Here is a 26,992-nt window from a genome sequence, read left to right as displayed (position 1 = left end):
CACAGCAGTAGATCCAATCAAGAAGTACAAACCATTTTTTCTAAAACCTTTCATATGAATCTCAGATTTCCACTTAATCAAGATATGACCATTCCATGAGTTGAAACTATAACCAAGGTCCTCTAATGTTCGTAGTGAAATCAAATTTCTTTTAAGATCAGGAATATAGCGAACATTGGTTAAAACCCTGTCAATACCATCATACATCTTGATTCGAATGTTATCTGACCCTCGAACCTTGCAAGCCTTGTCATTTCCGAGTAGCACTGATCCTCCATCTTCGAGCTTTAGATCCTCGAACCATGATTTGTTTGGTGACATGTGGTATGTACAACCACTGTCAAGAACCCAGTTCTTTGATGGATCTTGGTCGGAGATGTTCAGAGCTTCAGCACTTTCATACCCCTCTTGAGCTATGGCAGCAGTGGCGTGTTTCTTTGGCTTCTCGAAGGTCTTGTCTTTATCAGGGCAGTCTTTCTTCATATGCCCTTCCTTGTGACAGTGATAACACTTGTACGGAAATTCCTTTTGTTCATCGGATTTTGAGTCCTTGGAATCTCCGCCTTTAGGTTTGAACTTGCTCTTCGAATTTGATTTCAAATTTCTTTTGCCTTTGCTGTGGATGTTCAAGCCTTCAGCGTTGGATCGCTTATCTGATCTTGATTCCTGATCTTTTGCTTTCATGGCGATCTGCACTTCTTCAAGGGTTAGGGATTCTTTAGCAAATTTCATAGCTTAGACAAGATTTGAAAACGATTTTGGCAGTGCATTCAGAAGAAGCACGGCTTGATCCTCGTCATCAATCTTCACTTCGATATTCTCGAGATCAAGGATGATCTTGTTGAATTCGTCGAGACCTTCGCTGAGGGATTTGTCTTCTTGGATCTTGAATCCATAGAGTCGTCCTTTCAAAAGAATTCTGTTGGAGAGTGATTTGGTCATGTACAGGGACTCAAGCTTTGACCAAATTCCAGCAGCGGTCTTCTCTTTTGAAACTTCCCTCATCACCTTATCTCCGAGGTGAAGAATAAGGGTGCTGTAAGCCATTTCGAGGATGTCCGATTTCTCTGTTTCCGACATTGTTTCAGGCAATCCATTCTCGCCTTCCAATGCCTTGGCGGTCTTCATCTGGACAAGTATGGCTCTCATTCTGACTCTCCATAGTGCAAAATCACCCTTCCCATCGAATCTTTCGATTTCGATCTTCGTGAGTCCCATCTCTGTTCTTGGTGCGTGTGAGGTCGGCTCTGATACCAATTGTTGTGTCTTCGATCCTGTTTAAGCCGATCTGTGCTAACTATCGAGAAACACAGAAATATAGCTTGAATTGCAAGCAACACACGCTAACACATTCAAGAACAGAAAACAAGCGAAAAAGACTAAGATAAGGACTCAGCGATTTTATCCTGGTTCGGTCTTCAATTGACCTACGTCCAGCCTTGGGGTTTCTTCACTATCAATGAGATCAAAACGTCTCTTGGAGATATTACAGATTACAAGTACTTCGAGAAATCTCTCAACTGTTCTTTGATCTCACAGCCTTTCTCTCTCTCTCTCAATACTTTCTCTCTCTACAAAAGTGTCTCTCAGAAAAACATAATGAAAAATTACATTTGATGAAGCCAAGTCTAACTCTATTTAAAGACGCCAAACGAGATAACTTCCTGTGCACGTCATCAAGATCCAACGGTAGAATTTGCAGCAGATGTGCTAAAACCGATGCAGAACCTTCTCTTGAGCAGCTCGTTTTGTTTACAGCCTTTTAAGAAACAGTTTAAAACAAAACGTACAGTTCACGCAAGCACCAAACCAGCTCGCTCAACTCCTCAGTTCGCAGCTCGCTCAGCTACTCAGCTCGCTCAACTCCTCAGCTCGCAGCTCGCTCAGCTCCTCAGCTCGCTCAACTCCTTAGCTCGCAGCTCGCTCAAGCTAGGATTAGATCACTTCATAACACTTTTCATAACATTTTAACATGGGTTCGCAACAACAACAACAAAAAGATCAAACCACCAGATTTTTAAGCCACTCGTCTGTTCTACAAAGCTTTTTATGAACCGGTCGTGTTGGTTTTTTTAAATCGGTCTCAAATTGTCCCACGAAGGTTTAAATCGGACATAACCAGTTCCGTCTATTTCTTCACCTTCGGGTATTTACACTCTTAAATTATGTTGCACTTACTTAGCATGTATGGCTGAAATATATTTGAAACCCATTCCAAACGGGACGGAACCGAACCGGTCCTGTACACTTTCAATCTGTTTTTTTTCCTTTCATTTATTTGGTCCTGTTTGGTTCTGTTAGAAGACTGGACATAACCAAGAACCACCCGACCATGATACGAAGCTTATCCAAAAAGTAGTCCACTCGAAATACTTTCCCTAGCAAGACATGAGATCAATATACCTTTCAAGAAAGAAGCGGGTACTAAACAGATCAAACCACCGTATAGTTTTTATTTTATTTTTTTAATTGTATATATTTGTTAAATATTAATACAAATCCCCTAGGTATAGTACTTTTTTTTTTCTCTTTATAGTACCACCACCTTCAAGGTATTAATATAAACCAAATCCGCATAAATAAATAATACAAATCTAAATGTAATGATATTTCTGGTCATAATATTAAAATCCCATAATATATAATATATTATGATCACATAGGTTGTATTTAATGAGTAATAATGAGTTCTAATGAGCAATGTGGTCCATCGAACTCAAATAATTTTGTTTAATATTTTCAGGTGGCGTAGTTTTATCGACAAATTGGGGAGCATAATTTTCATCAATCCTGAATTTTCTGTTGCCAAAACACTTTCATTTATGGTATACACAAATATGTATATATATATATATATATATATATATATATATATACACATATTTGTTTCATTTAAATACATTTCAAACTTATTATTTAGATCGTAACATTGTTTATATATATACAAATATGTGTATATATATATATATATATAAATATATATATATATATATATATATATAGGAATACTGCTAATGCATTAACTCTAATGAGCCATGTGGTCCATCAAACTCAAATAATTTTGTTTAATTTTTTCAGGTGGCGTAATTTTATCAACAAACTGGGGGAGCACAATTTTCAGCAATCCTGAATTTTCTGTGGCCAAAACACTTTCATTGTGGTATATACAAATATATATATATATATATATATATATATATATATATATATATATGCATATATTTGTTTCATTTAAATATATTTCAAACTTATTATTTAGATTGTAACATTGTTTTTTTATATATAAATCTAGGAATACTGCTAATACATTAACTCTAAAAAAGTTGGCAAAAGAGCAAAAGAAGAATCTTACGACGCAACTAATTACGCCACCCAAAGGGAGTGATATATTGATAATTGCTGAATTCATAAATATGACAACAAGATATCACATAATTCTTTTTTGTCAACTACCAACTATATGTTCAATTGCTATTTGTATATATTGTCTAAACAATTAAATGTTAACAGGAGGATAAATCGGGAAATTATTGGATCAAAGCAACGGCACTGGTCGAAAATTATGAGCAACGTTTCTACTACAAACACCACGTGCGAAGCACGTGTTTCAGACTAGTATATAATATAATTTCGTATATGACTACACATCCACAACCTTTACATAGAGCATATGCAATCATATCTTTCACCCGTCGTCATGATTGCTTCAATTGAACGACAGGGTTTGAACATATTTGGTGTCGTCTGTTGTATGTGAAAACGACAACAATTCTTGTAAGTATACTCAACCCCTTGAAATGGTACAAAATGGAAAAGAATGGGGACTTGGACTATTGAGGCCACTAGCTGATGTGGCACTTTACTGCTTTCCTAGTGTGTTACTTTCCTTTCCTTTATGCTTAGTCATGTCATGCGCGGCCTCTCTTTACTCTCTCTAGTATATAAGTATCTTAGACTCTGTATTTGGTTCATTATGTTGAGATCTATCCAAACACTATTCCATTGCTCTTCTCTCTAAACCTTATCATGGTATCAGAGCCATAATTCCGGTGTCGGAAAAAGGTGATCCAGAGCATGGCATCGTCAACTGTGTCCATGGAAGATACAACAGGTTCTTCACTTGCGAGAGGAGCTCCAATTGTTTTCAACAATTCAATTGGAATAAAGTTCAATCTCAGTAATTTTCTTGTTTGGCGTAAACAAGTTCTCTCAACAGTCAGAGGCCATGATCTACACGATTTCCTTCTCGGCACCGGTGTAGTTCCAGCGAAGTACTTGATGCTCGGAGATGAGCAGCTCGAGAAGGTGAATCCAGTCTACAGAATGTGGGAGAGGCAAGATCAATTAATGGTCTCATGGATGATATCATCAATGACTGAAGGTGTTATGTCTCGCACGGTCAATTGCGAGACCTCTGCTCAGATCTGGAAAACTCTACAAGTCTACTTCACACAACAAATCAAAGCGAAGGTTTCACAGTTCAAGACTGAAAGAGTAAGACAATGAAGTTAGATATGTCTATGAACGAGTATCTACTTAAGATCAAAAATATGGAAGATCTACTTCTTCTCGTCAGAACTCCGTTCATTGCAAAAGATCATGTGGAAGCTATTAGCGAGGGACTTCCAGATGAATATGAGAGTTTCATATGGCAACTATCACTCGCACTGGTGATTTCTCAGTTGAGGAAGTTGAGGCTCTTCTCCTTGCTCAAGAAGCTAGGATCGACGTGAAAAAACTCGGAGCTAAATCTGCCTCAACAGAAGAGTTCATCAGGAATCTCAGCGAGCTACTCCTCCTACAATGATCGCCGTGGTGCATCCTCAAGTGGCGGCGGTTATAGCGCTCAGCGTAATCATTTCAACGGAGGAGGTCAAGGCTATTCAGGTGGTCAAAGTGTTGGCATTGATGCCCACAGGAAGAGTAATAGTTGATGCTTATATGCATTTGATGTAATAAAGTCATGAAGACTCTTGCTTGTAACTGCTGAATAATTAATAAAGAGTTGGAACTTTCATTCATTCTTCCTCCTTTGTTTGAAGCTTTATGATAAACCTTATTCTTTAGTCCTTAAACAAACCTAACAACAAATGAAGAGTCAAATACAGATTTGCATGAACAAACTCTCCATGGTTTGCTTAAAACCGTATATTTACAATCTAAGGATTAAAGGGCTATTGATCTCAGTATGATTGTTAGGAGAACCTATGATGTCTGGTTATGAGACATAAAGAGTTTGAGACTACTATTTAGTTCTTCCTAGATACCTTTTGAAGATAGTAAATTGACCAGTGCACTTCTATAGACAGTATAAGAATAACCATTTAACCTCTCATGTCTCAAAGTCACTATGTATGAATTGCATCATGCTTACCTCAATCCTGAAATGAGACATGTCATTTCATAGCTTACGTACTCTCATTTGAGAAAGTCAGAGTTCTATATTCACTATGTGATATAGACAAGACCTATTGATGAAGTATTAAGTTATGAAGATGTCATGAACACCTTTGTGAATATCTCATAGATATGGAATTCACGTACAAGATCACTGAAATGTAATGTATATCACCTCATGCTTTGTTCCTTGGAATGTGAATAAATAAACTGGCCAGTGTCCAAATTGAGTCATGACTCTTTTGGATGAATCAATGTAACTTGTTAGCTCCTCGTCAATACTTATTCACAAGTGACAAATGAGTTGAGGAAATAGCAACTAGAAGGATAAAATGATAATTTTATAAATCCCATTTAGTTGATGATATTCATGAAGGGTAAACATAGATAATATTCAATGGATCAACTTATCTAGTTGAACGAAAAACTTTTGCGTAAGAGGAACTAGGAGCGATATCCCAATCCATATGTAACTTATAATTTCCCATATTCATGCTGCAAGATTGAGAAGGGAAACTTGATAAACCAAGCATTTTGTGACACCACATTTGAAAATAAAACCATGTTTTGGTACTCTTAGAAAAACCAAGGATTTTTGCTTATGAAAAATAAAAAATGCCCTCACCTTCCTTCTTCTTTCTTCCTTCAGTAATAGTTAAATGAGTTCACGAAAATCGAAACAAAAACACGGAGCAAAACCCACGGGACCAAACCCACGCACGGCGAGAAAGGACGAAGCACGAACCGACGAAGCCCGAACCAGAGCGCCGACGCAAACCAGTCCTCCTCGTCGCCGCCATTTCGCTCCTTCCTCTTCTTGTTCACGTCGCTTCACACAGCTCCCAAGCAGGAACGGACGATGCCCACGCCCTAATTTCTTTAAACTCAAATTTGTTGGGCCTTCTATGTAGTTAACCACTTGAGAGAAGAAAAATGGGTAAATTTCGATCCCTAATTCGATGATATTTTGTAAGAAATTTGTTTGATTTGCTGAAAAAATAAGTGTGGGTTCGTCATTTGGGATCCAGAAAAAAGTTCGAATTTGTTGTCTGTAATTTCGAACTTTATAGTTGTTATTTCGATTGCATTTCGAACTTTTTAACTTGTACAGATTTGACTTCTAATGTATACTTTTTAACTTCTTAACAGGTCCAAACGTTAATATATGTTGTTTATTTGATGGTACTTGGGTGAACAAGAGGATGGTGAGGAAGACGACGATGATGATATCGGTTTATTTAATGGTTTATTTTCTCAATTTCAAAGTTGTTTGTGGGTTTTAATTATTTTATGTTGGATTGTGTAGTTTCGAGAGAATTGGGTTTTTTTGGATGAAAATTGGGTTTGTAATGTTTTGAAATCAAAGACATAAAATAACTGAAATGTCTGAAATCCACGACATAAAATAACTGAAAAGTCTGAAATCCATTACATAAAATACCTGAAATGTCTGAAATCCAACACATAAATAACTGGAAGTTTTGAAATCAAAGACATAAAATAACTGAAATGTCTGAAATCCATTATATAACTGGAAAGTCTGAAATCCATTACATAAAAGAACTGAAATGTCTTAAATACATAAAATAACTGAAAAGTCTGAAATCGAAGACATAAAATAACTGAAATGTCTGAAATCCAAGACGTAAAATCCAATACTACTGACGAAAAGTACACGACGCTATGGCTGAAGGCGTACTTCTTATTACCGATATCATCATCGTCGTCTTCCTCACCATCCTCTTGTTCACCCAAGTACCATCAAATAAACAACATATATTAACGTTTGGACCTGTTAAGAAGTTAAAAAGTATACATTAGAATCAAATCTGTACAAGTTAAAAAGTTCGAAATGCAATCGAAATAACAACTATAAAGTTCGAAATTACAGACAACAAATTCGAACTTTTTCCTGGATCCCAAATGACGAACCCAAACTTAATTTTTCAACAAATCAAACAAATTTCTTACAAAATATCATCGAATTAGGGATCGAAATTTACCCATTTTTCTTCTCTCAAGTGGTTAACTACATAGAAGGCCCAACAAATTTGAGTTTAAAGGAATTAGGGCATGGGCATCGTCCGTTCCTGCTTGGGCGCTGTGTGCAGCGACGTGAACAAGAAGAGGAAGGAGCGAAAATGGCGGCGACGAGGAGGACTGGTTTGCGTCGGCGCTCTGGAGCGGGCTTCGTCGGTTCGTGCTTCGTCCTTTCTCGCCGTGCGTGGGTGTGGTCCCGTGGGTTTTGCTCCGTGTTTTTGTTTCGATTTTCTTGAACTCATTTAACTGTTACTGAAGGAAGAAAGAAGAAGGAAGGTGAGGGCATTTTTGACTTTTCATAAGCAAAAATGCTTGGTTTTTCTAAGAGTACCAAAACATGGTTTTATTTTCAAATGTGGTGTAACAAAATGCTTGGTTTATCAAGTTTCCCATTGAGAATGTTCAGAAGAGGGTCAAATCCGTACCCAAACGAGATCGTCCACTCCTTCTGAAGCTTTTTTGGAGCTTGCGAAACGTGCATTGGAAACTTTTTTTTGGAGCCAATGGAATGAGCCTCTAAAAAATGAGTAAGAATGACATTATCTGCCCCCTTCTTTTATAATAATAGATTTTTTTTGTCCTTTTTCATGTCTCTCTCATAATAATGTACATTTACAATATAATTTGGGTCCAGTATATATATATATATATATATATATATATATATATATATATATATATATATATTTATGAAATATTAAATTTTTTCATTTAGCTAATTTTTTGCAAGTTTTTAGTAAATGAAAACGAAATGTTATATACAAGACTAAATTAACATAAATACCCTATAACACTTACAAAAATTAACGTGAGCCACAAGGACAAATCTGAAAAATAAAAAACTATCCAGAAGATGTCATGTCATTAGCTATTTATTTAAAATTTACAAAATATTGAATATTAAGCAAATCTGTTAGTTTAAGTAGCTTAGTTAGTTATAAAGTTGACATAATTTAACACTAAAAAAATACCAAGCAAATTTGAAATGAAGCATAGAAACTTACGGCTCAATAAAATTGGGTAACTGTGTCCAAATCTCTCTGAATAAAATTGGGTATTTAGCTGTTTCATACAGTTTCTTCTTAACCAAATTATAATGTACTATTAAGCACAAAGACTAGTAGTTTCGAGCGGATATCAGGCATCGGATGAGAAGTAGGATTAGGCTCGATATCGCAAGCCGACCCTTGTTCAAGGTTAATCTTCGTGCCGTAATATCGAGGATGGTCATAATTAGCGTGATTAGCCGGTGCCCAAACGCCATGGTCCACACATTCTTGCTTCCAAGCATGTGTCTCTTGCTCTAGAATGAATCTTTGAATAGCCCTCCACGCTGCCAAACCCGAAACTAGCATCCTTATTATCATCGCTGTTGCGATCAAAATCACTCTTCAAAGTTAGAAATATCATCCTTATTATCATCCTTATAATGATATATATATACATAAATATTTATGTATATATATATCATTATAAGGATGATAATAAGGATGATATTTCTAATGTATATATATAATCCATAATTAATACCATGAATATAATACCAACCATTGCGTTGTTTTGTTTTTTCTGTCTAGTATTCCATGAAAATTCTTGCATTACGAGTTCATTATAATTATGCAATAGTTAAAAAGACTACCGAACGACTAGGCTTGACAGGGCTTAGTTTGGGGGAAGACCTCCTACTGTGACGACTTCTGCGAAAGGATGAGGGTTCAATATTTAGGAAACGCAACAGTGACGTTTGAAGATTATATATTGAGCTTAAATGCTTAATGTAATTGATGATATGCGTATGACATTGAATTATTAAAAAAAAAAAAAAAGAGAACAGCCTAGATTATCCTCAATCAGTTGTTTTTGAAGTGATAATTAAATTCTCATGTAATTAAAATAAGTAAATAATTACGGTGCGTCATAATATATATTTAGGGTGATTTGCGCCACTGCTATTTAGTTTCAACAAATTGCAAATATGTCACGTGCAAAAAACGTGTTGCAAGTAAGTCACTCTTACCTACCATAGAACCAAAATACCCATGAGTCAAAGACCGAGTTCGAGTGCAGTGAAAGATTGAAGAGATAAGAGAGGGTAATTTAGACATTGCATAGGTGACACATTTGTAAAAAAGTGACACGAATGCAATTTTGACAAATAAATGACATAATTGCAAGGAAACGCTGAATAAGTGACTTTTGGCGCAAATACCACTATATATTTATTGTTTAGCTAGCCTGCAGTCGGCACTTGGATTTAAAAAAGGGATTATTCCTATTCTATGACTTGTACAAAGATTGTGGACCAAAATCTACTAAACCCAAATAAATCCTAAACTATGACTACTTATTTTCACTAAATACAAAAATACCCTTACTTTTAATAATATTTGATTTTCTTTCTTATTTAATTATTTGACTTTCTTTTTTTTATTTTTGGATTAATGAGATGTGTTATTCACGTCCCTCTCTCTTCCCTCTCTTTTCCTGCGTATTTCTATTTCATGTCTATGTGTCTTCCCTCACGTCTCACGTTTCTGGGTTTTCGTTGAAGATTTATTGACATTGATGTCAATAAATATGCATTTTTATTGACATTAATGTCAATAAATCTTCAACGATTCTGGGAAATTCCTTTGAAGATTTATTGACATTGATGTCAATAAATATGCATTTTTATTGACATCAATGTGAATAAATCTTCAACGATTCTGGGAAATTCCTTTGAAGATCTTCAACGATTCTGGGAAATTCCTTTGAAGATTTATTAACATTGATGTCAATAAAAATGCATATTTATTGACATCAACGTCAATAAATCTTCAACGAAAACCTATAAATTTTCAGAGCTGATTCAGGCCTCCCAAACGACGTTACCGAGCTATGCCTCTTCCGACCACCGCTGTCGTGCCCTCGACCCCGGCCCACCTCAGCTCCTCCCACCTCGCCGTCGACGGCACCGAAACCCTCTTCGTCCATGCCCAACCAAAAGAGTCGAGAGCGACGGCGAGTTTCGAATCCCGCCAGGCGTGACAGAGCAACAAACGCGCTGGAGCTCGACGATCGTCTCCGTCGAGCTGGTTTTCGCTCGATTCGGAAGCCGAGCCGCACCGCTTCCTCGCTCCGTGTTGTGCGTTGACTCCACCTTGTTGTGGACGTCGTTGATAAGCTTCTTCAAGTAGTACCAGCTTTCTCCAGCGAAGATTTGGGTTTTGATTTTAGGGTTTGGCCACATATTGAAGAACACACATCAAAAAGAAGAAGATGGAATCATTGTAGCAGAGAGAGAGAGAGAGAGAGAGAGAGAGAGAGAGAGAGAGAGAGAGAGAGAGAGAGAGAGAGAGAGAGAGAGAGAGAGAATGAAAAATGAGTGGAGAGTAAAAAAAGGGTAAAAGAGTAAGTTAAACAAAATGAAAGTCACATATTTGGATTAATTTAGACATATTGGATTTTGGTCAAAAAATAGTGTAGAGGTAATAGTTTAGGAATAATCCCTTTAAAAAAATGATGTAATAGGGCCGGTCCAAATTCACTTAAATTCATTAATCCTAAAATTTAAGTGGTATTTGCATCTTATGTCACAAATTGACAATCCAATTGCAAATAAGTCACACGCACAAATTTTAGAAAGTTTTAGCGAAAGATGAATTGATTTTTAATGAGGTATTGTAAAAATTCAGAAGACGTGAAGTAACTAATAAAAAGATTAAATGATGAGAGAGAGTAATTTGAAATTTGCACATATGACACGAATGTAAATACGTGACACAAATGCAATTTTGACAACTTTGTGACACAAATGCAAAAACCCGACGAATTTGTGACATTGACGCAAATTTCCCAAAATTTAAATATTTAAAACATAAATACAGAATTTTGGGATCCAATCGATGAGGCCCTAGACCCGTACCTTGCTTGTCTGGGCCGGCTCTAAAACATGTAACGTGCACACACTACACACTACGGTAGTATACTATATGTTAAAAATAAAAATAAAAACTCCTCAAAATCAATACACACAAAAGTGTTTTATTACACGCTCACTAAACCTATGCAATAAATAGTAAATACCTGATTTTTTTTCGAAACTGAGTAAAGACCTGATTTTACTATTCTGATTTTTTTCTTGTATAATTAAATTATATTATGTCACCCGAGGAAATATGAAAGAAGACAGCTGCCAAGAAGCAAAGCAATACGCCGAGTAATGCCAACCGGAAAAGAGGTATTGAACGGAAAACTTTTGCATGACTAGGAGCGATATCCACACCCGATTGTAACGTATAAATGCCCATATTCATGCTGCAAGATTGAGGATGTTCAGAAGAGGGTCCAATCTGATTGTCCACTCCTTCTGAAGCTTTTTTGGAGCTCGCGAAACGGGCGTTGGAAACTTTTTTGGAGCCAATGGAATGAGCCTCTGAAAAATGAGTAAGAATGATGTAACTAACCCTTTTTTATATGTGATAATAAACTTTTATGGTTTTTCTTCATGATTCTCTCGTAGTAATAATATTTGTACATCTACAATATAATTTTGTAAATATATATATATATATATATATATATATATATATTCCCATACGAAATATTAAATTTCATACGAAACAGAGCCGGCCCTACGTAGAATGTGGCCTAAGGCGAAAATTAAAATTAGGTTTTTTAATAAGTAAAAAAAAATGATGTATTAAAAAGAGTATTATCTTCAACCATCATTGTTCTTACAAAAAAACAAAATATTACAAACTCTTTTGTTTTTTTTTTTTAAATGTGATACTATTGGCCAAGATTACATGATATTTTTAAGCAGTGCAAGTGCATGTGGCACTATCGATCAAGATTACATGATTTAGAATAAATTATAAGGAGACATGCATTTCTTTAGTCCAGAGGGTTCGAATCCATGACCTCTCCGTCGATGTATGTGTGAGATTATCACTAGACCAAGTTAGCTACCACAACTCCTTTGTTAAATTATAAGCATACTCTCCATAAATAAAATCAAATTAATTCATCTAGAGATTTTATCATTTGCCTACCTAAAAAATAATTTTTTTTTTCTTCAAAAAATAAATATATTAGTCCACAAACTCTTCAAACATAAGGGATATGCCATTTACAAGTTTTTTTTTTACTCCTACTTATCTTATGTTGCATATTGTTAAATGAAAAATGACATACAATAATAGGTTGTATTCAGTAGTGGTGGTTATTGGTTTTGAAAATTATTAGTGCGTCTATTGATGGCAAAGAATTGCAAAGAAGTTAGTCAAAGTCTAACATTTGTTTTAATAGTTTTCCTTTTTTGCTGATTTTAATTTTGGGATCTGGGCCTTCTTAGTTTTATGTAGGTTTTATCTATGATAGACTTCCATAATTGGTGGCATTTTATTCATTTTACATTTGTTTTGTCTCTACTTCATATATAAAATCTAGATTTAAAATGAGGCCTTAATTTTTGTTCAAAATTAGGAGGCCCTAGTTGGCCTAGGGCATGCGTCGGGCCTGATACGAAATACAAACTAATAATTGAGTACAGTATATACCCAATAAAACTTACAAAAAATTAATGCGAGACACAGAGGCAAATCTGAAAATCTAAAGTTATTCCGAAGATTTCATGTCATTAGCTATTTACTTAAAATTTACGAAAGATTGAGCATTTAGCAAATTTCTTAGTTTGAAATTTGATACAATTTAACACTTAAAAAAACGGGCAGTGTAGCAAAATAGTCAAAATTTGTTTTTAGCCTATATTTCACAACTTTTAGGGAAATAGCCAACAGATTTTACGTGGCAATAATTAAAGTCTGATTTGCCCTTATTTATTAACAAATTCGTCATTTTCTCTCTTTTACTTTTTTCCTATACTTTTTTTTTTTACATAAAAACTTCAAAAAACCATATCTATCTCATATGAGCTCGAAATTGAGTGATTCAAAATCCTACGGATTCGTGACGCCGAGATCTTCAAAAATAGACCATTGTGTTTGATGAAAAATCATGTTTAATATAAGAAATGTAGAAAAATCACGTTACTACCTTAAATATGGAAATAATTGAAATTTTTTAAATTATCGACATAAATATAATTTTTCATCAAACACAATGGATCTATTTTTGAAGATCTCGACGCCACAAATTTGTAGGATCCGAAATCACTCAATTTCGAGTTCGTATGAGAAAGATATGAATTTTTGAAGTTTTGATAAAAAAAAAAATTATTTGAAAAAAAAATAGGAAATAGAAAGTGACGAATTTGTTAATAAATAAGGATAAATCAGACCTTAATTATTGCCACATAAGCCATTTGGCTATATCCCTAAAAATTGTCAAACATAGGTTAAATCCAAAATCACATGTTTAAAGTGACCTAATTACTTACAAATCTCTAAAAAAAACACTAATCAACAAATTTGAAATGAGGTATAGAAACTTACCACTCAATAAAATGGGGCATTCGTATCCAAATCTCTCTGAACAACCGTCTACGCTCCCAAACCAAGCATCATCATCATCCAAATCGCTCATTGAAATTAGAAATATCCTAAGCTTTTTTCGCGGGCGCGCCCCACGGTTTTCTATTTCGCCCCATTCGTCCATCATGTTCTGCACTTCCTCATCAGAGGACACGGTGACGAGAGCATCGAAATCCTCCCTGGGAAGCAAATATTTGATGACGTGGGTTTCGTTATCATACATCGAAGAAAAGGTCATTTGCGTGAGTTCTCGCCACGAGACGTCTTTCCTTACACGTACAGTGTGAGTCTCGCCTCCAACGTAGCTGAGTTTCCCGTCACTAGGCCGAGGTGAAATTTTACCGCCATAGCTGCAACGAATCATTATTACCTTAATCTCCGCCGGTGATGACGTGGCTCTAGGAGAAGCATAGTCATGGCTAACCCTACTCACAGAATGCCCCGACGAGTGGACACTTTTGTCTCCTCGGGAAAACGAGTTTGCTCTTCCGAATGGTGCCAGAATTTCCTCAGTTTTGGACACATAAGACTCTGTTTTCCTTGGAGCCATTCTTTCCGGGATTCTTCACAATAATTGCAGGCTGGTTTACATGACATAATTTTGAGATTTAAGTCAACGCAGATGAAATATTTAGTTCAAGGTCAACCCAAAGTTTTTGACAAAAATTACATCTGAATTAATCCATCCATAAATCTCAGATCAATAGCCAGAAATTTTTTCATAAAATGAACATGCTTGTGTTTCAATAGATTATCAAACAAATCAAGGCATGACCTTAATAACTCTAGAATTTTAACATATTTTGGATTGGGCTAAAAATCCATAGAGCTTGACCAATTTAATCACTGTTTCAATATTTTTTCTAATCAGTCACGAATATAATAATCCATAAACAAAATAAAAAACCAAGCAAATATAATTAACTAATCACAACACAGAACACAATACACACTGATAATTAAATAAAAATGTATAGATCAAGACGAAACGAATGGCTGTATTTTCTTGCCCAGAAAAACTGGATCGTTAACAGAAAAAAAAAAAAAAAAAAAAATTCAGAACAATTAGCGATACCTGTATCAGTGATGACTTACTCGTTGACTGAGCACATAAGTTTCATCTCCTCAGCTCCTTATCAATTTCAAAATTAGTCTTTTATATTAAATTAAGACTATGTTAATGGGAATGCCTTTTTTGAAAAGCCAAATATTTCTTTATATTAAATTACGTGACTATATTCTAAATTTGTCTCTACTTAACATATTTCATTCTCCACTTGTTGTGAAACTAACCCTGTTCTTGAAAATAACATTATAACATTCGAGAATTAGCTTCTATGTAGATTTAGTATTACAAGATAATTGCGTATAAAACACACTCTAACTTGAAACTATCTTGTAGTTGTTTCTCTCTTTTGTATTACTAAGCTTAATGTATTGGATTTCTCAAATATTGAATTTATTATGTTCCTCTCACTCTAACTCATCTACATATGTTAATCTCTATGTATTAACAGAGAAATTCGCATTACTCTTCGCTAACTTGCCACCTAGGCAATACAAATAAGATCCAATGATTATTATTATTTTTTTTTTTATCTACACTTGCTGCTGACCTAACCAATTAACTAATTGAGATATTAATAGATGTTGTAACGTTCTATGTATAATTTATACGGAAAAAGGCTTGTGCAACATTTTGCGTGTAGTACTTTTTAATTGGTTAATAATCATTTGCGTCATATTATGATTTTCTTTCAGCGATTATATATGGATTTCGAGTTTAAAGCCGGAAGAAGCATCGGATTTTGCTAAAGGCACCGGTTTTTGATGAACCGGTGCAGGTGCTCACTAGAAAGGGGGATTCCGGTCAGAATCCGGCCGGAATCCCCGAAAAGTCGAACTTTCGTTGAGGCAAAATAGCCATTTACAATGTGTATATATGTGGATAATTTGAGAATTTTATCATATCTTGGCTAATTTGCTGTAACTTATAAAACCTTGACTACTTTACTAAACCCAAATAGTCAAAGCTGCTACTTTGCCACATCACCCATATTTACTTTAGTTGTTGCTATTTTTTTGTGGTACATAGTTTTCCTGTTTAAAATACTATGAGCCATATATTATTGGAATAATAACTAGAATAATTTGCCCTAAATATTGCAGTATATTCATAATTATGTATTAAATAACAACTATTTGGTACTTTAGCCATTTTAGTTTAAACATTATTCAATCAAATTAATCTTCCATCCTTTCAGACCAATTTTCTTCCTCTAGTAGCCTATTTTCTTCCAAAGTGACAACTCTCTCAATCACATCACAAAGCAGTTATTTGGCTAATTCATACGGTTTCTTCTTAACAAACTTACAACATATAATTCATATCCAACATTCTTCGGCTAGTTTTGAGCTATAGATCAACGCAGATCACTACTATAGTTTTTGGATTACACAACGGTACAAAATCATTGTGGAAAACTTCTACAACGGTTCCGTACCGTTGTGGAATCCTCCGCTCTGTACACTACTACAAATTTGATTTTCTGAAACGCATGACTATCAGATGCGACTAGTCGCATCTAAATGACTTTCGGATGCGACTAGTCGCACCTGATTGTCGACCAGAAGTCCCAAAAAATTTCGCTGAAATTGTGTTTGATTATGACCTAAGGGTGAAACTGGATCGGTTCGGTTCGGTTTTTGACATTTTTAGTATCCGAATCCGAATTTTTGGTTTTTAAAAACGCGGTCCAGTATCCGGTCCAATTTAGTCTAAAATCGAAATTCGGTTATCTGGTTTCTTAAATCCAGTATCCAGTCCAGTATCCAATTTTTAAAATTCGGTTATCTAGTTTGTAAAATTTCAGATCCAGTTTAATATCCAGTTTTATAAAATGGAGATCCAGTTTCTAAAATCCAAATCCGGTTTGTAAAAATTCAAAAAACGAGTACAAACGATTCTTATAAAGCTCCAAAATGACAATACATAATCTAAAAATGAGTAAAAAAATAAAATTCAAAAGGACACTCGTCTCCAACTACCTGCACATGTAAATATCATAATATAAAATTAAAATTACAACTCTAATGATCATAATAAACCATACAACAATTGAATTTGTATGTTACCTTTATAGATCACATAATCAAGTTGTAATAGCAGTAAGAATTGATATATGAGAAGAACGACGGGAAGAAGAAGAGTGGAGACCACGAGGCAAAGCAAAATCTGATTTGGGAAAAAAATAAAAACGCTAGGTCTGTCTCAAAATTAGGTCAAGTCTTTTTTTAATATATATTTATTTTTAATTAAAAAATCGGTTAAATAACCGATATCCAGATTTTTCCAAAATCAAATTCGATATCCGGTCCAGTTTTGTAAACCGGATCAGTTATCCGAATCCGAATTTCGGGATGCTGACGTGGCTCCAAATTTCGGTTTCGGTTCGGTTTGGATATCGGTTTTATCCGATTTTCGGTTCGATTTTGTACACCCCTAATTATGACTATCGGGTGCGACTTTTCGCACTCGATAGTTAAACAAACTTTCAAGTGCGACAAAGTCGTACCTGATCGTTGAAATTTTTAGGCGGGCCAAATCTCCCCCTCATTTTTTCGTCCCGTTATATAACGTGGCATTTCGATTTAATTTTTTTTAAATATTAACAGATGCGACGAGTCTCACCCGATGAATTATCGGGTGCAACTAATCGCATGCGAAAGATCCTTCACGTGCGACTTCTCGCACCTGTTTTATAGGTTTTTCTATAAAACCAAATCTTCTGCACTTCGTTTTCTTCGTAACTTCCGTCGATTTTCTCCAAAACAAAACTTCTCTCTCTCTCTCTCTCTCTATTACTCTGCTCCGACCTCTCCACCACCACAAACCACCACAACACCTCCACGAACACCAACGCCTCCGAAATCCACCAAAGCCACCCCAAAACCTCTGCCTCACTCTCTCCGACCTCTCACTCTCCGCCTCACTCTCTGCCTCACTCTCACTCTCTCCGACGGCTCTCTCTCTCTCTGCCTTACTCTCTCCGACCTTTCCGGTATTTCTCTAACTCTATCTATCTCTCTTTCACTCCCACACACTGTCTCATTCTTTCTCAATCATTCTCTCAGGCTTCCTTCTCTCTCAACTCCCTGACGGAGCTCACGGCATAGCCCAGCACAAAGGCATTTCCGTAATATCCAACTGGAATATTCGGTCTCACTTTTTCTCACACATTCACACTAAAGAGAAGCTTCAAACTCTGGTTAGCTGGGTGATTCATCGCCAAAGCCCAGCTCCGCCACACGTGCGCTGATAAAACCTCAAACGACGTGAACAACCCCGACACGTGCGAGTTTGTCTTGAGCTCGGTGAGTGACTTTTTGTCGAACGTGCTCAGCCTCGGCGTCTCTGCCCCGACAGCCCCGCTGCCTCGACACGTGCTGAACCTCGTCGCTGCAATCCCGATAAGCTATCCCTCTCACTGCCTCTCTCTCTCTCTCTGACTGAATCAAGCTGATTTAATTTTGTAGGCTGAACTCTCTGCTGCCCGTGGTGTCGTGTCCCAAACCTCATCAAGCCGCTGTCCCGAGCGTCGACACGTGCTCAGCCTCGTCGCTGTAATCCCGGTAAGCTCTCCCTCTCACTGACTCTCTCTCTCTCTCTCTCTGATTTTCTCTCTCACTGAACCGAGCCGACTCTCACAGACTTTGTCACTCCCTCTCTCTCTGTCTCAGTTTAGCCCCGAGGCCGCTGTCCCGACGTGACACTGCTGTTTCGACGAGTCCTTGTCCTCGACGAGTCTCCGTCCCCGCTGCGTTGTCAGTCCTCAATCCTCTTCCGTTGCACCGAGCCGTTGCTTCCTCGATCCTTCCTCTGCTGTTTCACCAAGCCGATTCGGCGAGAGATTGGTCGGTGTACACCGACCAAGTAAGTCTAGCTTTTCCCTTTTTTTTTTATTGTTTGTTATATAATCTGTTAGTTTAGTTAGGCTAGTTGATATAAAATGTAATGTTAGTTAATTTAGGTGTAAATGTTAGTTAGTTAATTAGTATGTAAATGTTAGTTAATTAAATAGATATGCTAGTAATTGTTTAAAATGTTAAGTGTTAGTATGTGAATGTAAATGTTAGTTAATATAATTGTAGTTAATAATTGTAAATGTTAATTAGATAGTTAGTAATATGTTTAGGTTGTTTAATTTAAATAGATTAGTTTATGTTAATTGTAATTGTAATTAAATTGATAACATGTTTATGTTTAGTAATATGTTTAGGTTAATGTTTGGTTTAAATTTGTTTTTTTTTTGTTTTAATTAATTTTGATTTATTCTAATTTATCAATTAGAAATTGTAATTAGTCTAATAATTACATAAATATGTTGTTTAGTTTAGAATGAAACTGAAATTGTAATTGTAAGTATAGGCTAGTTTGAAATTGATTAGTAGTTTGAAATTGATTGTTAATAATATAATTGAAATGGTAATATGTTAGTTTAGTTTAGTTTAGTTTATTGATATTGGAATGTTAAGTTCAAATGTTATATCTTTATTTTTCTTTTGATTATTTCGATTGTTCATGTATAAAATATTGTGACCGTGCCACGGAGGCTCGGTTTAGAGCTGAGTTAATTGATAGGATAGTTTCTGGTTGGATTTTATATGTTTTTAAATTAGTTTGCAGGTTTTGGTTTATCAGTATTTTAGGGGAAACTCTGCCAAAATTTCGGTAGAGTTTTGAACTAACTAGTCTCGAAATCCATTTTCAAAATCGACATACATTTCACAATCTCTATCTCATTCTTCTAAATTAGTTCTCGGTCCTTTAATAATATCAACCTTACAATTAGAGGTCAATTAATGATTGTCATTTTCTCTTCTGTTTAGCAAGTCAATGTCTATTCCAAGTAGAGATTGGATCACGGAGAACAATCGGTCGACCTTGGAGTATAAAACCGGGGTCAACGAGTTTATCCGTGCTGCAAGAAGATTCCCTAACGAAAATGGAAACTTTCGGTGTCCTTGCAAGCCTTGCAACAACGTGAGATAGCACGACATCGGGGTTGTTAGGAATCATCTGCTGAATAAGGGGTTTACCCCAGGCTACATAGAATGGTATCATCACGGCGAGCTCGATCGTCTTGTCCTTCATCATGAAGAAGATGCCATCGGAGGAACATATCAGAGAGGAATAGGAGCTGTGGAGGATATCGGGGATCACGAGGATTTCGACGATCCTACAGAGCCGAACCAGAGCGAGGTGCTTGCAAAGGAGCAAGTGGAAGACCTCTTCGCGAAGTTGGAAGCGGAATTGTACCCTGGATGCAAAAAAAAATTTCTTCTTTGTCGTTCTAAGTTTCGTTGATGCACCTCAAAGTCACGAACCATTGGACGAACAAGTCGTTCACAGAACTCTTGCAACTCTTGAGGAAGTCTCATCCAGCTGGTAATCGAATTCCGGAGAAGCACTACGAGGTAAAGGCGAAGTTGAAGCGTTTTGGCATGGGATACGGGATGATAGACGCGTGTACTAACGACAGTGTCCTATTCCGAAAAGATCTCGCGAAAGCCGACGTGTGCCTAGTATGCAACGAGAGCTGATGGAAGCCAACTGGGAAAATGATACCGCAAAATATTTTGCGATATTTTCCCCTGAAAGATCGATTGAAGCAGTTGTAGACGTCTCGACACACGTCGCTTCTGATGCCGCGGCACGAAAGAGATCGCGTCGGGGAAGCTGGTGTTATGCGATATCCTGCGGGCGGTACGACGTGGAAAAACCTGGACGAGAGATACCCAGTCTTTCCTGCAGAGCCTTGAAACGTGTTGGCTTGGACTAGCTACGGATAGGTTCAACTCGTTTGGACAAATGAGTCTATTGTACAGCATGTGCCCTATGGTATTGACTAGATACAACTTGCCGCCACCGTTATTGATAGGTGCGTTAATCACGCGGAAAACTCCTATTTTCCCGACTAAATCCGAGCTTGTTCTCGAGTATTTGTGATATTTTTTGTGTGTTTTTTGAGAGACTTGTAGGTTTTAGAGGCCAATGAGGTATTAAAGAGGTTAGTAGAGCATCACGTGAAGTAACGGAGCCATTTTGAGAAGATTCGAAGCTTTTCGCCAACTTAGAGCAAAGAAGAAATACAGCGTCCTCTTGTGAAAAATTCTGAGAGTTTGAAGTAAATATTTTGGATGATCCAATTCCATGATTGGATAGACCTCTCTCTTAGCTTTCCAACGCATATTTATTTGCAAGAATCGGACATCGGAGCTAGGAGTTATGGCCGTTACAAAATCGGTGCGGGGGGGAAGAAAAAGCGCGCGGCGCGACCCTAGGGAGTCGCGCCGCGAGGTTCCGAAAATCGCCGAAATCGATCTCCGAGCATGAAGCGCGGAACGCGAGGTCTTCCGGAATGTCAACATCACGGCGCGACCCTCGAACTGCGCGCCGCGAGGTCCGCCGAGACAAAAAAAGAGGAAACACGGATTTGGAGTCGATCTGAGCCGTTGGATCACTTTTAATTACCCAATCTGCTCCGAAAATTAAGAAAAACCCAAGGATTTCGACCTAGGCCTATAAATACACCTCTCAATCTCTTGTTTAGGACTTTTGGCACTTTTTCATTGTTTTTCTTAGCGTTTGGGAGAGATAGAGAGAAAGAGGAGAGCCATTCTTCATCAATTCGCGCCAATTACAGTTTTCTTCTTCTCTTTTACTCTTGAACACCCGTATTTTAGTATTTAATTTAGTTTTCAATTATGGTTTCTTCTACTTCTTTTTCTTTTATTTTATTTTTGTTTTCTCGCTACGCCATGAACTAATTCCATTAAGGACTACGGCGTAGCGGGTTTAGGATGCGGTTATGGATATGATTTAATATATTGAAGTTCAACTTCCATTCTCTACTACTTTGCTTAATTCAAATCCGTTTTTAATGCTTGTTCGAGATTAGCTACCTTGTTCATGATTTTTATACTTCAACTTGATGCTTGAGAAAGATTAGGTTGTTAGTGTTTTGGTTTGAATTACTATGATGCATGCCTAGGCTAGAGATAGTTAGGTTGCCATAGAATCGTGTGAATTCTCTTGTTATGAATGCATGTTTTTGTTAGGGATTGAGATCGAGAGAAGATTTTCCTAATTTTGACATAGGTTGTTAGATGCTCGAGAGAGATTTAGCAATATTATTCTGTGAGTATGGTTAGCAAAGAGTAGTGAGTTGTTTATTGATTGTGCGTCAAATTCGTATATCCAAACCGTTGAATAAACCCGTGAAGCCTTGGTCCTTAGCATCTCTTTCTGCTTACAACTTTTATTTGATTATTTTGTTATTTAATTGTTTTAAAACTTGTCAATAATTTGTGACATCTTTCCATCTTTCCTTTTAGTTCAATTCGTGCTAGTTGATTCGTTTGCTAATTAAACTTGTTCCTCGTGGGATCGACACTCGTACTTAATTCACTATATTACTTGAGCGACACGTGCACTTACGCGCGTAAAAATCGCAACAGTTATGCATGAAGAAAGAGTACCTGATGCTGACGCTTTTGATCCCGGAGCCTCACTCACCAGGAAAAGACATGGACGTGTTCTTGAAGCCAGTTGTTGAAGAGCTTAAAGAACTGTGGGAGACTGGATTCCACGTTCGAGATGGTGCCAACGATGAAGTGTTTCGATTGCGTGCCGCACTACTCCGGACAATAAACGATTTTCCGGCTCGATCATATTTATCGGGATGGAGTGGCCAAGGTATCTCGCTTGCCCCACGTGCAACCTTGACACGCCGTCTCTGCAGTCAAAATAGGATCGTCTACTATGACCATCGTCGATTCTTACGTACGCGTCACCGATTGAGGAAAAGCACCGATCACTACAAGGATCGCCACGAGAAACGCAGTAAACCCAAGAATTTGACTCCGCAAGATATACTCGCTCAGTTGGCTAGTGTGTCTTGCACGTTAATTGGCAAACACGTCGGCTCTGTGGGCAGAAAATGAAAGCGAGCCGAGTGCGAACTAAATTGGGCCAAGAAAAACATCTTTTACGAGTTATCGTACTAGTCAGATTTGGAGTTGAAGCAAAACATGGACTTCATCCACATAGAGAAGAACGTGTGCAAGAATCTTCTCGGAACTATGCTCAGCTTAGAAAAGAAGAACTACGACACCAAGAAAACGAGGTTTGATTTAATGGACTTGGACATCAAGACCGCTCTCCACTTAAAAAAAAAGAAGGGGATATGTTGTACAAACTGAGAGTATCATACACTCTAACCCTTGATCAGAGGCAGCGATTTATCGAGTTCTCCAATCTGTCAAATTCAGAGATGGCTGGGAATTTGAAGAAAAAAGTGACTGCTGACGGGAAACTCACAGGTTTGAAGTCGCACGATTGCCACGTAATCTTGCAGAGGTTGTTGGTTGCTGGTATTTACCCTTTTGTGCCAATGGAAATACAGGAGACGATCTCTGAGCTTTGCAACTTTTTTAAGTTGATAAGTTAGAGAACCTTGAGAGCAGAAGATCTTGAAAATGCGCAAGAGTCCATCATCGAGATCTTGTGTAAGCTTGAGATGATATTTCCACCTACTTTTTCACGATCATGGTTCACGTGGAGATTCATTTATCAGAGAAAGCATTGTATGGTGGCCCGGTGCAAATGCGGTGGATGAACCCATTTGAGAGATACCTTGGGACGTTAAAACATTTTGTCAAAAATAGAGCTAGACCAGAAGGCTCTATTGCGGAAGCTTATGTTGTAGAAGAAGCTCTAACGTTCGTTGCAAGGTATCTTGAAGATAAGAAAAGTGTCGATGAAGTTCAACTGCGAGAGCTCGTTGTTTTTCGATCCGAGATGTGCGTGCCTTATGGGATGATGAAGCGAATAGTATTAGACGATGAACAGAAAGAGAAGGCGGAGTGGTTTATCTATACCAACTGTCCTGAAGTGGATCCATATTTGATGTAAGTTATTGATCCACGTGTTTTCTAAATCGTTTCATTGTTGTATTTATTGCTATTTGAGTAATGTTTTTAACAATAGTGAGCATTTGGATCTCTTGATCGAATCTAGAGTTCGAGATATTGAAGCGGAACATAGAAAGAGATTCAAAATTTGGTTTGAGAAAAAAGTAATAACACAATATCAGTTTTTTGATAAACGTACAAGTGCTAGTCAATGCTTTGTTTCGTAACCAAATTTTTGATATAATGGCTCTGACATGTCTGACGAGCTCTATTCGCTTTCTATCAGTTCCCTTCAAGTTGCCTATCAATATCCGAGCTGCTTCGTAAACGGCGTGAAGTTCATCACTTGTCGTCGCGATAACCAACGAGTCACTCAGAATAGCGGTGTATGCGTGGTTGTGGATGATTTCACTTACTATGGTCGAATGGAAGACGTCATCGTGGTGAACTGTATGCATAACTGTAGTGTTGTATTGTTCAAATGCATTTGGTACGGTGACAAATATCATGCAAACCGACTAGTGCACACCGATAAGACTACTTGAGAAAAAAGTGCTTATACCGCGAAACAGTGGTTTACAGAGGAGCCGTACGTACTCGCGACTCAGGTGAAACAAGTTTTTTACATCGAAGATCTTGTTAAAGGCGCCGATTGGGAAATCATCCAGGAATGCAATCATCGAGGGATTTGGGACATTCCTGAAGTTGACCCCTCCACCTCAGCCTCGATCCCATTGAAAATAGAATTGTCAAACATCGAGCGTCTGAATAATCAACACGAAACCGATGAAGCTGAGTCAGTGACTGTCGTTGACGATGATGAAGAAGACGATGAGGAATATGAGAGACGCGTCATTTTTTAGTGAGAAGATGTTGATGTCGATATAGAAGAGAATACTAACATTATAGGCAGTGATGACGATGAATGAGTAATATCTTTTTAGTATGTAACCACGGTTTTCCTCCGCCATATGTGAGGTTTGTTAATAATAAAATCCGTGGTGCCGTCTACGTTTCTTTAAAAAAACAGAAAACTAATTTTTATTTACTAATATTGTTTTCATCTTATAGGATGTCAGATGCAGGTGAGTCTCTGCTACATACTCCGGGAGCAGGTGGAGGTGAGTCTCCGCTAAAGACACCGGGTTCCCAAAGTCCTAAGAAAACAAGGGGACCAACGACCGGCTCTACTTCGGCAAAAGCAGCACATGGGGTACTCGGTGCGAAGGTTGTTAAGTGGGACCCAATCAACCAAACCTTCTACCAGGATGTAAGGAAAACAATAAAAAAAAAGGTAGAAGTATTCAACAACCGCGTCGGCGCTTTGGTGAAAGTCCATATCCCGGTCACAGTTCGTGATTGGAATGAAGTGACGCCCCAGATGTTGTGCAATATTCTGAGCGCATTTCATTCCGAGTACACTTTCGTGTACAAGGATGATGAGACCGACGAGCTGCTACTAGCAGATTGCTTTCGCCATCAGATTGACCAGACTATCATTCGCGATGCAAAGCGAATGAGGCGTAACAAAAGTCTAGATTATCAGGGACGTTCTTAGGCAAATTTTGCGGGAAAATAAATGTCGCCAAGAAAGAAATCCCAAAAGGATATCAGAAAGACGATTGGGAGAAAATGATAAAGGAGTTCACAACCGACAATTGGAAGGTAATGTATAATTCAAAAAAATTATGTTATCTTCTATCAAATCGAATTATAACGCAATTTAATATTTGCAGAAAAAGTCTAATCGCAACAGGAATAATTCGAAGAACAAGAAAACGAAGTCCACACAAGGGTCGATTTATTTCTTGGCTCATCGACATTTGAACGTAAGTTTATTCTAATTTTGTAATATTTATTTTGCAATAGATACATTACTCATATTTTGATAAAAACTGCAGAGTAGGGAAGATAGGACCTTGGGCTCGGTGTTAGACACGTGGAAGAAAAACCATCAAGATGATGAAGGCAACTGGACGACAGATTGGGCAAAACAAGCATTTGTAAGTTACTTGTGTTAATTACTTAAGTTAATTACTTAATAATCAATATTCGATAATCTTAATAGTTTTTTTTAACATATGTTTAAAGGCGCGAATCAGAACTCAAGTCGAGGATATTCAACGACAAGCAACAGAGTCAGGCCAAACGTTTGACATAGACCAGGTGGAGCAGTATGCGATGGATACAGTTCTCGGGCAACGTCAAGATTGGTATGTCGGGATAGGTCCCTCGATCTCGAGATCCTCGTATCTCTTGGCTCGGGCTCAGGACGATAGCTCGTCATCAGGTTCGTCATCGAGGCGCGTTCTAGATCCTACGGTTAGCGAGCTATAAGAAGCGTTGGTCGCACAACAGGTCGCGATGGAAGAGATGAGGCGTGAGCAACGAGCTCAGATGGAGGCCTTTCAGCAACAGTTCTTCGCCTACACACAGCATCATCCGTCTCCCATGCAGACGTCCCCCAGATGACGCCGCCATCAACTTCAATGACGAATGCTCAGATGTCAGATTCAGTAGAGTTTCAGCGACAACGTCCGAGCGGCAGCGCACCAGAACGCCAAGGTGCACGAGGAAGTTCGGGCGAAAGAAGAGGTCGTGCAATCAAGGATTGGTACTCTCAGAGTGGAAAGGGGAAACAAAAGGAGTAGGATTGTAATTTTTTTAATTAATCGAATGTAAATTATCAAATTTCTATTATAATGATCTAATTAATATTGTATATTAATTAATATTATATAATTATTATTATGATTACTATTATATAATTAATATTATATTATTATTATAAATATTATATAATTAATTTTAGAATAAAAATTATATGCTGATTCTAATAGAATCAGCATATGAAAATTAAAAAAAAAAAAAAAAGAAGGATATAGAGTATCAGATGCGACTAGCCGCATCTGATACTTTATTGCCAAAAGTATCGGATGCGACTAGTCGCATCTGATACTCTTGTATCCCGCCAAAATATTAGGCGGGAAAGAGCATCGGATGCGACTAGTCACGAGCGATACTTTTGGCGCTAAAGTATCAGATGCGAATTGTCGCATCTGATTCTCTTTATCCCACCTTTATAGAGTGTTTTGGAGTTAATT

The 26,992-nt window shown here is 37.3% G+C and overlaps 1 protein-coding gene across 1 annotated transcript; it reads right to left on the bottom strand.

Moving 5' to 3' along the window:
* Positions 1-11,189: 11,189 nt before the first annotated feature.
* Positions 11,190-15,062, bottom strand: LOC149383034 (RAF-like serine/threonine-protein kinase 20). Its single transcript, XM_089628570.1, has 3 exons — positions 14,989-15,062; positions 13,875-14,494; positions 11,190-11,854 (listed from the first exon to the last, which is right to left on the bottom strand). The coding sequence occupies exons 2-3, from the start codon at positions 14,461-14,463 to the stop codon at positions 11,574-11,576; spliced, it is 870 nt and encodes a 289-aa protein (XP_089484696.1). The 5' UTR covers positions 14,464-14,494; positions 14,989-15,062; the 3' UTR covers positions 11,190-11,573.
* Between the last annotated feature and the right edge of the window lie 11,930 nt (positions 15,063-26,992).

Source organism: Urtica dioica, chromosome 10 (genome assembly GCF_054948205.1).
Source record: "Urtica dioica subsp. dioica isolate 48M chromosome 10, U.dioica_male_clone48M_v1_H2, whole genome shotgun sequence".
Taxonomy (NCBI): Eukaryota; Viridiplantae; Streptophyta; class Magnoliopsida; order Rosales; family Urticaceae; genus Urtica; species Urtica dioica.
The sequence above is the reverse complement of the archived record's forward strand: the minus strand, read 5'-3'. Positions and strand labels throughout refer to the sequence as shown.